At 31.7% G+C, this 16,638-nt stretch overlaps 1 protein-coding gene across 1 annotated transcript in view; it reads left to right on the top strand.

Annotated features, from left to right (window-relative positions):
• Positions 1 to 11,969, top strand: part of LOC127839820 (caspase-3-like) — a 30,332-nt gene extending 18,363 nt beyond the window's left edge. The window contains exons 3-7 of the mRNA XM_052368207.1: positions 750 to 827; positions 1,464 to 1,695; positions 6,238 to 6,346; positions 11,116 to 11,249; positions 11,819 to 11,969. Coding sequence (XP_052224167.1) covers positions 750 to 827; positions 1,464 to 1,695; positions 6,238 to 6,346; positions 11,116 to 11,249; positions 11,819 to 11,969 — 704 coding nt within the window. The remainder of the gene's footprint in view (positions 1 to 749; positions 828 to 1,463; positions 1,696 to 6,237; positions 6,347 to 11,115; positions 11,250 to 11,818) is intronic.
• The last annotated feature ends 4,669 nt before the right edge of the window (positions 11,970 to 16,638 follow it).

Genomic DNA, 16,638 nt, shown 5'->3' with positions numbered 1-16,638 from the left:
GTATATGTGGTATCAACACTAAACTTACTGCATGTATTACGTTTTTTGCATGCTACGGTGGCGTTTGATAATATGTCTAATTTGGCAATATTTGTAATAATTGATTGTAATGTTGTTATGAGTGTAATATGGTTCCCCTGTATTAATTTAAGTTGACAGTATGTCAGTCAATAATACAATTGTTCTAAATTTACGGAAAAAGTATGTTTGTCATAAACAATATGCCTGTTCACGCGAGCTTGTATTCGTTGTTAATATCCACAACACTTATATATTTTTTGGCTACATTAAAATGGTACGATAATGTATTTTCAATGGCATATATCGAAAAACGAGTAAGTCACAAAAAACTCTTTAACAGGGAACATGCCCTTTAATTTTAACAACAATATATCCAACTACATAATTTTCTTCCATTAAGGTCTGCATGATTGTGTATTAAAAGTATTTGAGTATACCCGTCACTATATTTGTTGGCATTAAACTCTGTCTAAAATATGGTATTCATAAGTTCTGTAATATCTGTTCATCCGTGTTATAAATAATCTGCCAAAACATGACGATGCCTTGTAAATGAAGGGTTTGGAAATCACATGTGATATTTACAAGTAGTACAAACCTTACATAATCAGGAGTTTAAACAAGAAAGTCTGCCTCGTTGTTTTTTTTGTCTTTTTATTTATGTCAGTTTAAATCATATTTCAAGAACACACCACATAAACTGACTGCATAAGAGATACCTTTTTCAGGTTTATGTATAATAATCAACATCCAGGAGTTCCCTGGCACGAAGATGCAGCCTCGCGTTGGCTCGGAAAAAGATAGAGGTAAACGCAGGTGTATCTATTGCGGTTATTACGTTTACCATCATGCTATACTATTGGTTGCGACAAACAAGTTGGATTAACGGATACTTTTATGTTAAGGTTGTCTTACTAACTAACTTACAAGGTTAGGTTAAGGCAAGGTTACGAAACAACAATATTTAAAGTAAAGACTTAGATAATAGATCAGTCAATTAATTAACTTTTTTAAATTTACTATTTGACGGGAGAAAATGTTAATACCCCCGAAATAAGCCCATGATTTCTATTATATTTTACAGAATGAACATACGTTATTTAAATCATATATCGATAGTACTTCAGATTTTATTGGAAAATAAAGCGCTAATCGACATCGATTTTTGTTATTATATATTATTATCTGATACGTATTTGCGGAATATAAGTGTTACTTTTTTAACCATATCAACGGGCTGTATTAAACATTAAACGGAATATATTACGTTCGAGCGTCATGTCATCAAAATTATGTGGCGGTAGATAAAATAGGTTTTTACGATTTGAAACGGAAGTAAGCTAAAATGAAATACCGTATGGATTATAGTAAAACTATTAGTGCGTGTATGCTTCTATTATTGTTTGTATGATACAATTAATGTGTGTGTGTTCCATTTCAAGACAACCTAAAAAAAACATTTACGTGGCTGGACTTCGATGTTAAATGCTACGACAATCTGAGTGGGCGCGCAATGATTCGGATGCTTGAATATGTCGCGAAAAAAATCGATCATACCAATTATGACTGTTTTGTGTGTTGTATCCTGACACATGGAGAGCTAAACCACCTGTGTGGAAGCGATGGAGAACCTATTCCATTAAAGAAACTTACCAACAACTTTAACATCGACAGGTATATTTATTCGGATGGGTGCAATCATAATTAAATAATATCCTTTAATTTGATTAAGTTGTAAACTTTTTTGTTATTTAATTTGATTTGTGAGTCAATCAGGTCATTTTAAATTACACTTAAATGCGTTGTAAATGGCTTTTGGCCAAGTATAAGGTTTGGGGCTCGTTACAACCGGTTCAAACCCTTTACGATTTGACTTTACCGTTGCAGTGTATTTGCCTGTATAAAAAGGTCAAAATAATTTATTTTGTGTGTACTACATACAAGTTTCATATTTGAAAAAATATCAATAAGATGTTCAAAAATTCGGGTTTAGTGTAAATTGTTTAAATACAAGCTGACAGCATATATGCAATGGCTTTTATTTGATAAAATAAAAATAAATCTACACAAATAAAATGTAATTGACAAAGGTACACCTGGCATTGACAATCCCAAGCACTGACTAGAAATAACATGTGTACCCTTTTTACTGAGATGTAAGGAGATTGTTTTCACAATAGTTTGGAGAAAACAGGAAGCGGTCACATGATAGTGAAACGGTTGCTACTCTACTTCTGTTTCTGGAGATGAAATTAAATCAAAATCAGTTTGTCTCGATTGTATGAAAATGTTAACATATGAAAGAATTTAAAATGGCATATCTTTAAAGCGAAATTATACTATTTTGTTAAATATTTATTAATTTATATAACAAGTGTAAAAACTTATTAAACATATATTTCAATATAAATTAAAATAAAAGTTAAGAAGAACATGTGTCGAAAAATGCGAAAAACGTCAGATATTTAATTCTGAAATCGAAAAAAGCTGTACAGCCGAATTCGCCAGCATGTAAATCATGCATGTACGATGTGAATCTAAATTTAGTTCAACGGTTCTTTTTTAAATTCCCGCAATGATATCTTTTCATACGACACACAAACACTTACTAAAAAGACGAATGATTCGGTTATTGTAGGAAAATATGTACGAAATATCTTCGTCAAAATCGGCTCGGGGCGCTAAATTGTCTTTGCTGCATTTTTTGAAATTCGTCTTCAATGTATATTTTTTCTTGCCTATATGGTGTTATTGTAACATATTTTATTGATATATTACAATTTAACACATATAAAATAATCTCGCTTTAAGACTGAAAAAGAGTTGCAAAGAGATAAGATAAAAGTGGGTAGTGAGACCCATATGTTAAAGCAAATAGTTGTTTGCGTAAAAGTTCCATTTCAATATGTATTGCCTTCATATATTTCATTTTTACCGTGAACGGTTTTCCATAGACAATCTGTAAACCTTGACGTTGTTTTCATCCATTACAATCCCATTTCGCGTCTATGGTCACATACTGTTAGGACTTAAGGTTGATTACCACCTTTCTCTTCCAGTGTGTATTTGTATACACTTATCTTTTTATCTTTCTTTCGAGTTGTTAAGTCGATGTTGCTTACTTCATTTGATTCCTATCCGTAGGGTTCAAATCTAACCACCGACTGTGGTCCACATCGCAATTGAGAACGAATGCACAAGGTTGCGATTTGAATTAGGCGTATATTAAGAGATTTGTTTTGACACACGTTTGCCATGTTAGTTTTTTCTTATAAAAACTTCCCATATATCCATTTAAACGTTGCGTTTCACCGTTAGGCAGATTGTGTTTATATATTATTATCGGAATGACAGAATAAACACAACCGAGCTGTTCTTGGAATAATTAGTGAAAATAATGGTGTGCTTTTACACGCGAGTCAATCATTAAAAACACCGGTGGTTAGCCTGTGGCTATGATATTAATAAGTTAAAACATCATTTTGAAATAAAAGTAATCGAATTATAACGAAAAACCAACTTCTCTGAAAAATCACTATCAAATATATCACACGGTATTCAACTCGCGTGACTAACTCGTCATCGATCAGACCCGATTCAAGCATGACATATTTAGGAGTGAAGAAAACCCTTTGCGTTAGACCCATGAAATCAATCGTGTGTTTCAAATGTCGGTCAGTTTCAATGTATGTAAACAAAGGTTTCAAACGGCGCTGGACAGATAGTGTTGATGCATAATGTAACGGCAAGTACGGTACTAATGGTTGTTCATACGTTTTATTGAATTATGTTGCCGCGGTCCAATAACTTTGCCGTGAAAATGTCCGTTACTACATGACGATTTCAGTCTTAGATCTGGTCAGATCGGTGACGGGTAGGTTACGCGAGTTGTGTATCGTGTTTTGTCTTAAAATTTGACCAAACATTTGTACAAATAAGTGCAAGATGTGTACATTTCCAGAAAGAAATTTATGTCTGCATAAATTCATGGAAATCGCTGCCCAATTGATGAAGTTATGGCTGTTCAAATCGATGCACCCCGTTTTCGGGTCATTTTGAGTTGAATACCTTTGTTATATATATATATATATATATATATATATATATATATATATATATATATATATATATATATATATATATATATATATATATATATATATAGTGAAACTTTTTTTCAGAGAAGTTTATTTTTCGTTATAATTTGATTATTTGTTTATTCAAAATGATGTTTTCACTAATTAATATCATAACAACACGCTAACCACCTGTGATTAAAAAGTACAAGCAGTAAATGGACGTTGCGAAAACATTACCAAGCAACAACATCTTCGTCATCAAGCATTATATTGACGTCGGCGATTCAGGTGCAACTCCGAAATAAACTATGAAGTCTTTTTTTCGAGAAAGACGTCTTTTGCGTAGGCCTTTTATTGTAAAATTGTTTACACAAACCAAATTTGCATGACTTAAGGTAATCTCAGGTAAATAAAGCAGCAACATGGCTGGACCGACAAAAATGATATAGCGAGTTTTTTGTTTATAAATCCGCTAAATATAGTGTTGTTAAAAAAATAGGGTCTAAACATTGTCTATATTGTTTGTAATTCATGAAACGTAGACAATCGTTGTCTGAAAATGTAAAGGTTTACCTTACATAATGAACTTGGATCCATATCTTCAATTGTAAACTGAGGGTCAAATATGTCTGATTCAGAGCTTGGTATTCAATGACGCCTTCAGCCAGTATATGGTATTGACATTTCGAACGTTCATGTACTGACAACTTCTTGCAACCAATCACAGTTATAGATTAAGTGATATTGGACTGTCATATAATGGCAACACATGTGTGGTTAATAAGTCATTTTGAAATATATAAATGCTATATGTTTGCGCACTTCATAGCCTGAATTAAACACGTTGGCACAAAGCAGTATCATAATCTGTCTCGATGGATCGTTCAACATCACACATAAACATTAGCAGGACTTTTACGTTTAATCCATCAAGGTTTAAGACAAATCACCACAGTTGCCGAAAGGTAAACGCAGCGGTAAATATCACATGTCAGTGATAATTAACACTTGATGTGCAATAAATTTGTTAAAAAGTGCATAATAGGTGATCCAAATCTTACCTAACACATTTTATACTTTTTCAAACATTGTGAGACTAGTGTCTTGTAATGTAAAAAAAATGAGTCATTTGCCATAAAAAAAAAACAATCAGACAAAAATCCCTCTCCTGATAATATTCCTGGTGTTATCTTATTCATACATATTCAACAAAAGTGTTCTGAAATGTGTCGAATCTGTGATTATATATTATTCCGATGGTGAAAACATTTATGAAATCGTTTAAATAAGAAAAAAATAAGCATCGTTGAACGCATTTCTAACATTTTTTAATAAATAAGTTAGTTCCTAAATAGCATACTGTTGTAACAGGCATAATATTATCTTTTCTGTGTGTAAAGCATTGTTGTCATAACGTGACTCAGTATGAAGGAGAGCACTGAATGAAATGATGGATATACATTTTGTACAAACATTTAGGTCTTTTGTGTGTATTTAAAAATCAAATTAGACGAGTACAACATGGTTTTTAAATGTAAATACAAGTCAATTCAACTTCTGGGAGGGCATCTCGGGACAACACATCTAAGCATGATAAACAGACAGTTGTTAATTCATACAAAATATAAAAATGTAAGTAACGTAAATGTTACACAATTCATTTTTATGAATTTAGTGGGAAGAGTTTAGAAAACAAAATATGTTTTATGACGTGTATTGACACAATTCATACACATTTTGACATGTAAAATGAATTTTAAATGGATGACCAAAACAAAAATGGGGCCTAAATGATGCTATATGCAGATAATGCTGATTATAATTATTCTCCTCGACATACTGACATAGAAAACACGCTGATATTGGTATCTAATCTGTAATCTAGACAATCTGGAATTCTGGAACAAAGAATTAAGATAATGAGGTTCAATAAAGGGTAACTTCGAATACTACAATTATAGTATTGTTTTTGTTGTTGTTCTTTATTACCATAGTTAACTAGTTGCCAATATAAGAGACACCATAGCCGTATGTGGTATTTATTTGTATCAAGTTGACGTAGTAAATTGTGTTTCATGCTTTATATAGAAACTTTGTCGTCAATAAATTTAAAATGTTTTATTTTTTATTCACTTAGTTGCCCAGGTCTAGCAGGAAAGCCCAAGCTGTTCTTACTGCAAGCCTGTCAGGATGAACCCCTTGTGGAGGGCGAGAAGCTACAAGTTGACTCTTCGAAGGCTTCAGAGGTGCGTATGTTTATAATCAAAACGTTATTTTATAGACATGACATTATGTTTCAATAAATTGAATATGTATACTCGCGCTATGTTTGATATGCAATGGTTTGTTCCTGGGAATAGAGAATACATAGTAGATGACGGGATGAGGAAAAATATGGCGATTCGTTCAAATTAAAAAGCTTAAGCGAGCCACATTTGTGCTTTTGTGCTACACCGGATAGTTTTGTTTCAATTTTAGAACAGACCATATATTTTTTTTTATCATGTTTTCTAATAATTATGTTTTAATAATATTAGATAAATATATGATATGTTTCGACTGCCCTACTTAACTCGACTTGCATGTTTGCGCACTGCATAAACATAATAGATTTTCATTCACAACCTTAATCAAAACGATACGGAATGATGCTTTTATATTAATATAATGATGTGTTCGAAAATGTTTCTGCGTTAAATTTACGCAGTTTGGTGGCTTGTCAGCTCACTCAGTTTAGAAACAAGATCACATATGTGGTGGAAAAGTTTTATTATGCCGCTAGTGCATAAGTACGTTGGTGACGCTGACATTATATTTTAAATGTCATCGGATACCCCATCCGATAACGCTTTTGAACTCAGCCCATCAATAACATTTGTTTAACTCTTCCTACATGGAGTAAATCAATCAAATCTGTAGCGTTCGATATTTGTTTAGTGCCGATCATTCTGAGAACTTATTATGTGTAGCGTGGAATGTTACTAATGTCGTTAAAAATTTAAACAAACTAAGCATTTCATATTTTTTTAGAAAATTAATCAACAAGAACTATTTTTTTTTCGAAAATAAAATCTAATCATTTTTTAAGTATATACACAAATGGAACTATGGATAGAATGAGCATTAATCAATGGAATAAAATGAAACAAATACAAATGTGTGCCGCCACCAAATCTGCTGCAAACGAACACAAATAAAGACAGTAGTGATAAACATTTTACTTATCATAAATAGGCTTCAAACGTTTTAATTAAAAAATCATGCCAAATTTGATCAAGAGGAGAATTTAGAACAAATATTCCCATAACATCTTTTCTAAATTTATATACAAAATAATATAACTAATTCTTTACAAATGCATATGATTTACTACAAAACCAAACATGTGAATCTCATACGCAATGAATTAAGATTGACAAAGTTAAATACTTAATACTCAATTGCGATGCTTTGTTTATACTTTCTATGCCTAATCATACATGAACATTTCATTATTAAGTGTCTCGGATCAAAATTAAACATAAATATGGTTCTGTCTCTACATATGTTACCAAACAGAATTGTTTCTGTTGCACGGGTAGTCAACCTGACAAAACATTAAGAAACCTGTATAAAACATCTTAAAAAACTAATTGCACAACTGCTTTAGTAATACAATTCTAGATCTATAAAGTATCATTAGACTATTAATTTGAATAAAGATCTATAACATTTATAGATAAAATAATAGTATAAACAAACAAAAACTACTCTAAATAAGAGATGTGTTTGTCAAAAACACAATGTCCCCTTCTCCTCGCTTTGAAGCCATATATTTTACCTTTGACCTTGAAGGATGACCTTGACCATTTACCACTCAAAATATGCAACTCCATGTGACACACATGCATGCCAAATATCAAGTTGCTACTGACTGACGGACAGACAGACAGACGAACAGGACTGACGGACAGTTAAAAAACTATATGCCGCCATTCGGGGGCATAAAAATAAATTAGTCGAAGGTTGATGTGAAGCTGTGCCAGAATGCAGAGGGAACATATCTAGAATTGTTTGAGTGGAACAGAAAGACCGGTGCATCTGAACATGCTTAAAATGTTCCATTAAGAATTTGGGCAAATGCTTGTGACCCATCAGAATGTGTGGTCGCAACTATTTGCAATTAAAATAAAATAACAATATTATTATATAATAACAACAAATTCAACATGAGATAAAATATCAAAATAGAGATTATTTAAAATACTTTTAAAGCATAACTTGAACAAATTGTTATCACAAAAATGATCATGTATAAACTGACAATAAACAATTTTAGATAACAAAATTACTAAGAATTTATTTAAACTTAAAACATTTTTATTTTAGACTCTGTTTTTATTCTCTTTAGGACATGGCCATTTTTGCATCAGTTCGATACGCAAATTGTTCACAAATAAAAAAGATTTGCGAGATTGTTTCCTTTACAATTTTGAGAGTCACGAATAATTTTTTTCACAATTTTGAACAGTGAGCAATTCATTTTTTCACAATTTTGAACAGTGCAAGGCTCATTTTTGAAACGAACTTAGGGGACCAAGGTCGCTTCACAAAGATGGAAAAAATATTAGAATATATATCCGAAAAAACAGCCCAATTGCTTATCGGAGCTTAACGGACCATACTACTTTCAACAAGCACACAGACAAATGACAGTTGGATCTCTTAGACTGACCGTTGGTTCATCAGCATGAGAATTGGTGTCAAAAAATAACAATAATAATAAAACATGTGTATTGGGGAATGTACATGTATAACAATGAACCACTCGGCCAGAAACATCTGGTGCAGAAACTGTGGTATTCAGGATGCTCTCCTACTGATATAATGTTGATCAGTGGTAAAAAGAACGTACAAAACATCATTAACCTCAGTAATATAGCTTTATAATATGTTCATTTATTTTATCAGTCACTCGAATGTCAAACAGCAATTTATTCCATCATGTCACCTAGAAAGTCCCAAACACGATGCAAAAACAAATTATCTTTGTTTCGTCTTACAAACAGCTTGCAAAGTCGCTGAATATTGCATAAATGCAGCTTCCTTAGGACGTTTCAGCAACTCGAAATCCACAAGCAGTCGCGTTCCGCACCGACTTTGACTTCGCACGTGGAGGCCTGTTCTTCTGGGAAACCGTTAATATCTCACAATTAAACGTATACTACGGAGATTAAGAAATATAAATCACTTTTATCACTACCAGTGTGCGCACTACGTTAAAATTCCTTTCTATTTTATTTTTGCCTTTATTGTTTCAATTTTCACACTACACTTTGGCTTTGTAAAGAGCCTTTAGATGGTACTTGGAAGTACATGTCGATTGTGTTTTTATAAAAAAAAATATAGTTATAGTGGTAATGTGAATTTATTTCAGAAATAGGTTTTTTTAAGTATCGATGTCCAACTTCATTTTTTATCGTAATAAATTATTTAAAATAAACTGTTATTGTTTGTTGTTTACTTTCGAACTATATTTTATGTGTACATATGCATAGACGCTAGCGGATGTAATCAGACAGCTTCTCATTTGCATAGTTTACTACCCTACATCAATACAATTCAGCGGTTGTTGATTTTCTTGTTTCCTTTTTCTCATTTGTTTTTAAATGTTGCATAATTAGTATATATATGGTTGGTGAAATTTTATGTCATGTTATATCAGACTCGTACGATATGGCGTGTGAAAAGATTCGGCAAGCCTCGCCTTTTCCTACGCCATATCAGCCTCGTCTGATGTCACATGACATATAAAGTCACAAATTATATATTCTCTATTTAACTGCATAATATTATCGGATAGTTGAAGCTGCGGGTTGAGAACAGAATATCGTACATCTAAATAAATGTGACTTAGGTACATTAATTTTTAAATTGTTGTTTTGAACGAAAATTACGTTAGGGTAACCCGTTGTGCAATTAACCCGTTTTGCAATAAATTTATTGAAAAACGGGTTGGAGTGTCTTATTGTAATTTGATTATTTACAACAACCCATTTTGCAATAAATCCGTTTTGCAATAAAATCATCGCACATTTATTCGCAATAATTTTGTTGCAAAACGGTTTGGAGTGTCTTTTTGCAACGTGAAAATTGTATAACAATCTGTTTGCAATACACCCGTTTTGCAATAAACTTTTGCACTAATGGGTGTTCTTAAATAGCGTGAACTACGATATATTTCTATTTAAATGACATCAAAATATTGGTAATTAAGGTTTCTTTGGCAAACATTTTATTGAACGCTGTTTTAGTCTGCATTTATCAATGTTATTTTTCACTTTATATAGTGATCAATAAGAAATATTATTAGATGAAGTATGTTTGTTTTTCAACGTAAGGACCATTTAATGTCTTTTGTCTGATAGAATATCATAACTACTATTCCACACTCATGTTCTGAATTATAAAAAAAATAAAACAACATGCAACAAACCACGTATTATTGTTTTAAAACTTTCTTTTCAAAAGGGTATAATCCGCTACCACTCTAACACACATTGTTTTCCTGTATGAAATTTAATATGTTGGTACGCAGTTGGTTATATAGTTTCATGGATTGGCGGAATGACAAGCTTGATTTTTTGTCTCTAATTAAAAAAGAACATTAAACACAAGGGTAAAACAATACGTTAGGCAATGTAGGCCCATACTAAAACAGACTTTTCAAAACCGGTGGATGGTAATTAAAAAAAACTGCTTCCCTAATTAATCTTTCTAGCGTTTAAATTAAAAAACAATGATCACTTCTTTACATTGACCGTTTGCCTGCGGTGACACCAAAATTTGTTTGAAAAAAGATCATAAATAATGTGTCTTAATTTGATGAGTCTGACGGGAGAAGTGTATTTACGCGTTTTGCTGACACTTGCCAGAAGTCCATGAATTAAATTAGATCTTTTTTTCTGTTAGCTTGTTTTGTTTTCTCTGAAAAAAAATAAACACTACTGTATGAATGTATACTTATATTAAATAGGTTGAAACGTTGCCAAATCATTCTGACTTCCTGATCGGCTACTGCACTGCTCCGGGTCACCCTGCCTACCGGGATTCAACAGGCTCGATTTACATCAAAACGCTGTGTGAACAGCTTATAAAGCGTGCTCACAGGTGAGTCTAATAATTTGGTTCTAAATGCATCTGCAGTTATGCTAACTATTCAAAATGGATATCCTTAGAGGCAATTCGTATTCCACAATTACTGTGAATTCAACATGTTTTTATTTTTATACTTCAATGCATATAATGTTAATTCTTTAATTCATTTATGGTGATTAATTTTAACTTATATCAGTCCAAATAGTACATAAGCTTTTAAAACGTCGAATTCAACGAGAAATTATAAATTTCATCGTGTTGTTTTTTAAAAGAATTGGCGTCACTAATATGAAAAAAGTGACATCTATTATAGAAAAAGGTATTTCTTAAGCAACACGTTCTATTTATATGTGTTAATGCAACAACATCGTATCTAAGAATCTATGTTTTATCACGGTATTACAAACAATAATATTTATAGCAATACTGAAAAAAGGATCAAGTGATATTGAATTTTGTTCGTTTAATTCTTCTGAAAATGTTTGGGTTCAACTGATATAATATTCCACGAGACGCTCCCTTATTTTTAATTTCACACATGCTTACAACTAACCCCGAAATTATATACCTTACATGTTCAGCAGCGACATTCTGAGGATTCTGACGATGGTTAACTTAGAAGTCTCTAAGTGGGTAGATACAATAGAAAATAAAAGAGTCAAACAGATGCCTGCTCCACAGTCCATGTTACGTAAGCTTTTGTTTCTGAAACCCAGCGAAAGCAAGACTTGACAATGTATAAAGACTCCTATTGAGATTCAACAAAGACTGTGGTGCTAGACCTTGCGAAATGTGTTTTTTGTGTAAAACCTTGTTGATGCCTATGGCTATATTATTAAGCTTAAGAATCCGTATTTCCTGCGGCAAACTGTAATTCGACTGTTTTATGTGATGTACAGAAGAACATCTCTTTTGTTTGTTTGTTTTTTTATATGTGTCCATTTATATAAATATACGTGTGTCTTTGATTAAAATTATAGTTGGACACTCAAGAACTAACATGTTATGTTTCTTTTTTTATTCATTTTGATGGTACATTGTTAAATTCATGTTGATATATGATACTCGCATGTAAGAACCTTGTTAAATATACACACTGTTAATACAGTAAAGAGCAATTGATTGGTAATACAATATAATGACAATTATTATTAAAAATAATTATGTTACATTACATATGGTGTGTTTGTGGTTTGGCTTGTTTTAAAAACGTTTTCGTTTCTTTGTATATCTGATGCTAAATGAAAACAAACACGGTGTATTATTTTCTTTAAATTTATTTTTTAAATTTGAATTTCGATGCTATGAGGTTAATCGTTATTTTCACGTGTGTGTGCGGGTGCGTGCGTGCGTGTGTGCGTGTGTGTGTATGTGTGTGTGGGTTTTAATTTAAGTCTAGGCCTAATTTTAGGTTACGCTAGTCAAGGCGATGACCTCAGTTTTAATCTTTTTTTGTAATTTTAAGGTTTGTGTTGTGTTGTTGTTTTTTGTGGTGTATTGTTGTATAGTCAATCGGTCACTTACTTAATATTATTACTCCCTTAATTGTCTTTGGAAACTCATGTTACCTATATAATGACCGAATAGAAGGAACGTCATTATTCAATTATATATATTAACAATTGAAATTTACCTCTACAATGACCTTCAATTATACATACGCAATGTACCATAGGTTTGTCTTTTGTACATATTTTAAACATCATACCTTTCCCGTTTTCGTTAACCTTCTTAAGGGACAAAGAAATGCGATTGGTTTAACCTGCATTCAACGTTTTTTCTGCATTTTGACCATTTGTTTATCAACTTAGCATCAGCGATGCTAAGAATTTTCTTCAGCTGACATCATAAGTATTTTAAAGGTGTATTGTATAAGCTTTCCACATGATTTCGCTTTCAGTTCTATTTTGAGGCGTAATCAAAATTTATATTATCAGAGCTATCATTTGTATTGTTTCATGAGTAATGCAGAATTGTTATTGTTTCATATTATGTGAAATATGCCCCAACGCTTATGTTACCATAGCGATGTTTGTTATTTATTCCTTTATCTGTTTTGTTTCATTTTAATAAGCTAACATAGTATGATATATATTGTAGTTGTAAAACGCACGAACCTAATACAAAATGTAAATTAATTTATTTCGGGGAAATGTTTTGTAGAAAGTCATTAAACTTTCGCATTTATGTTAATGTTTAGTTGTATTTTTTCTTTTAAATAATCAGAGAGTATTTTTTTATTTTCGGTAGGTGTGTCTTATGGAGTTTCGAGATGACCGTTTTGTTTGTGTATTCGTTTTTAATAGAAATGCACAATGTCAGTTTTAACATCCACATCGAGTTATTTCAAAACATGTTTTTATTTAAATTGTCTTTTTCAAGACAAGTAGATATATAGATTTTCTTAGTGATTGAATGATGTGCGGTGTGGGGATTGGTAACATATCCAATCAATATAATATCGTGGAATATTTAATGTTCAGTGATGTTAAGCAATTTTGAAAAAGGTCATTGGGTTAGAATGTTTTAGTTTTCCAAATGTGTGTTTTTTCTCTAGTTGGAAACACATGTTTTTATTTCCTTTATGATTAGTGTGTTTGTATACTGTTCAACTGTTTGATAACCGTAATTATTACTTTAAATTGAACGATACAGGGTGTGATAACATTATTTAGTATTGTACTCTTATCTTATGACATTTTCTCTGCAGTTTCATTTCATATGATTAACAAACATCTTTTGCAAAGCTGTACTTTTGATAAAGCTTGCTCAAAATTACGAATCGTATAATTTATTAATTTATTTTATATGTGTTATTCTCTTTTTTTTCCCAATTTTATTTTAATGAAAGCATCGGTTTTTTAATCATATTATTTTTATCTAAAAATTGTGTTCTCTTTTAATTATTCGGTTGGTGATAAGTTGTTCAAAATTAATATGGGGATTTCATTTTTTATCGGTTAACTTAAGGTTGCATGCTTCTTTTTAATTGTTTAATGGTAGTAATTTTCAACTTCATTTTGAAATGTTTCATTCAAATGCATGATGTTATATAACAATAATTTAGAGAAAACAGCTTAATTTTTCTTTTAATGAGAAATTTGTGTTTCACCCCTTAACTAATAGACGCCGGCACACAATCTTCTATCAAGAAGGAGTGCTGTATCAGAAGAAGAAGAAGACGTATGATGTGCGTCCTAGTTATATTATCAATTTATTCATAAATGTTGAATAAATAAATACAATGTCCATTCAGTATTCATATCAAAATGAACGTTTTTCAACCACGGTATGAACATATATTGCATTTGATTCTACTGCTAGTTTGTTTCTATTGTGTTAATCTTCTTTTCGTCCATTTTTATATTAAATATTATATTAAACCACGTTATTCCATACTGTATTTTTTCCTTTTATAGCAGTAATCTAAACACAGATATCATTTTCATACTTATTTGACCCCTGATATTTAGGTAATGCAATCTTTGACACAATCTAAACTAAGCGGCACTTGCCTGGGTATTGGTGTAATAATTAAGTCGAGGAAAAAGATAAACGTTCACAATCGATAACTTTCATGATATATAACAATACCACAGATAAAGTCCAGAAATTCATAAAACGAAAGGTACTTGTAAACTAACTTAACAATTCGTTAACAATATCGATGATATTGTTTAGAAAAGAACTTTAAAAATATCATGTATGCATTAATTATCAATCAGTTTTATGATTACGGTATCATACCAGTGAGGTCGTTGTTTAAACTCGAGCGTGCGATAGCTCATATAAACATAAAAGTTCAACTGGCTTAGTTAGTGAGTTTAACTCATTTATGAAATGAAGATTCTAAACTATAATTGTTGCTTAGTTGGAACGACCAGTGAAGAAATATCCGTGGGATAGATGATCACTATAATTAGAAGGAAGCAAATTTTCAGGACAGATAACTCTTACTGGAAGGGATACACACTGTCAGAGCAGCAGATTTTGCTTTGATTGTTCATATTTCATTGGATTCTTGTTATTTAATTCTATGATAAAAGGAAATATATCGAAATAGAAATTGTTGCACAAACAGCACAAAAGTAAACTAGGCTTCGCCTTCTTCATTATGCTGTGCATTTTTTATAAATAAGTTATTAATTGTGCGTTATTGCAATAATTTATTAAGATAACAGTAACATTATATTTATATGTGATTTAAATACAAATAATCAATGGTAAGCAATGGTAAATACGTCACGCTGCTTACAAATTAATAAAATTTGATATGTTTTATATAAGTTCATGTGACATGAGCATTGATCTTCGGGTCTGTCTAATTGATAACGCGTGATACTCAGTATCAGCATGCCCTTTACTCTTTCCAAGTCATTTCTATTGTCAGCAATGATGGATACTTTTAATGTACCGAACAAAGAAGTAACATATATGAGTGGTATATGTTGAGCCCGCTTGCGGGCAGATCGATATAGATGTCACATAGACTTCGTTAGTGCATTAATCAGTTCAAATTTTCCCGTGCATCAATATTCATCAAGAAATTTAATCATAAGTTATCACAAATGTTCACCTTTATATGGGATGGTGAGTCGAGAACAAATATAAAATAATAGAAACCTCAGATGCACTAGCAGGAGAAACAACTTTTTTTATAGTTTGTGTCCCATTATTTATTGGCAAATGTCAAGCAGTGAGGCACAACATAGATGCATGAGGCACGATACACGCGTACACAACAATCACACAAACAAATAAATAAAACTTTGGTGAGAAATACGCCCATTTTGAGCTATATGTGTGGTTTGAAATGCCATACAGCATCCCCCCTCCCCCTCTATGCTTTGCGTTGACGTTAACTTGAATCACAAAAGTTAAAGATATGTTCTGTGTTTATGTTTTATCTCGTGTTTAATGTTTTGTTCTTACCATTTCAAGTTTTCCGGAAATTAAAGACTAGATGGTGTTGACAAAAATGTCTCTCCAGAAACTGTTTCTGTCGTTACTTCAATATATGTAATAGAGCATAATATTAAGTGTTGCGTAAAACTCGTATACGTAACACCGTAGATACTAAAAAAATAAACAATATTTGCATTTATTGATTGTATGTCTATCGTTTTATATACATGTATAGGCCATATGCGTAAGACCGTGACAATACTACTGTACATCATCATTATCATTACCGTTATCACTACGTCCGTTATTATTCTCGAAAGTATCGGTCCTCCTGTATGAATTTTTATACAAAAACTTTATTTGGGTTACAAAATGAAAATGAAAATATAATAGGAAATACGGACAGGTTATGATTATTTTTCTTCGATAGATTTTTAAATTAAATAAAAAACGGTTTTACCAAACAGTAGAACTTGCTATCTTTGCTGGTGACGTA

Source organism: Dreissena polymorpha, chromosome 7 (genome assembly GCF_020536995.1).
Source record: "Dreissena polymorpha isolate Duluth1 chromosome 7, UMN_Dpol_1.0, whole genome shotgun sequence".
In the NCBI taxonomy this organism is placed as follows: Eukaryota; Metazoa; Mollusca; class Bivalvia; order Myida; family Dreissenidae; genus Dreissena; species Dreissena polymorpha.
The sequence above is the reverse complement of the archived record's forward strand: the minus strand, read 5'-3'. Positions and strand labels throughout refer to the sequence as shown.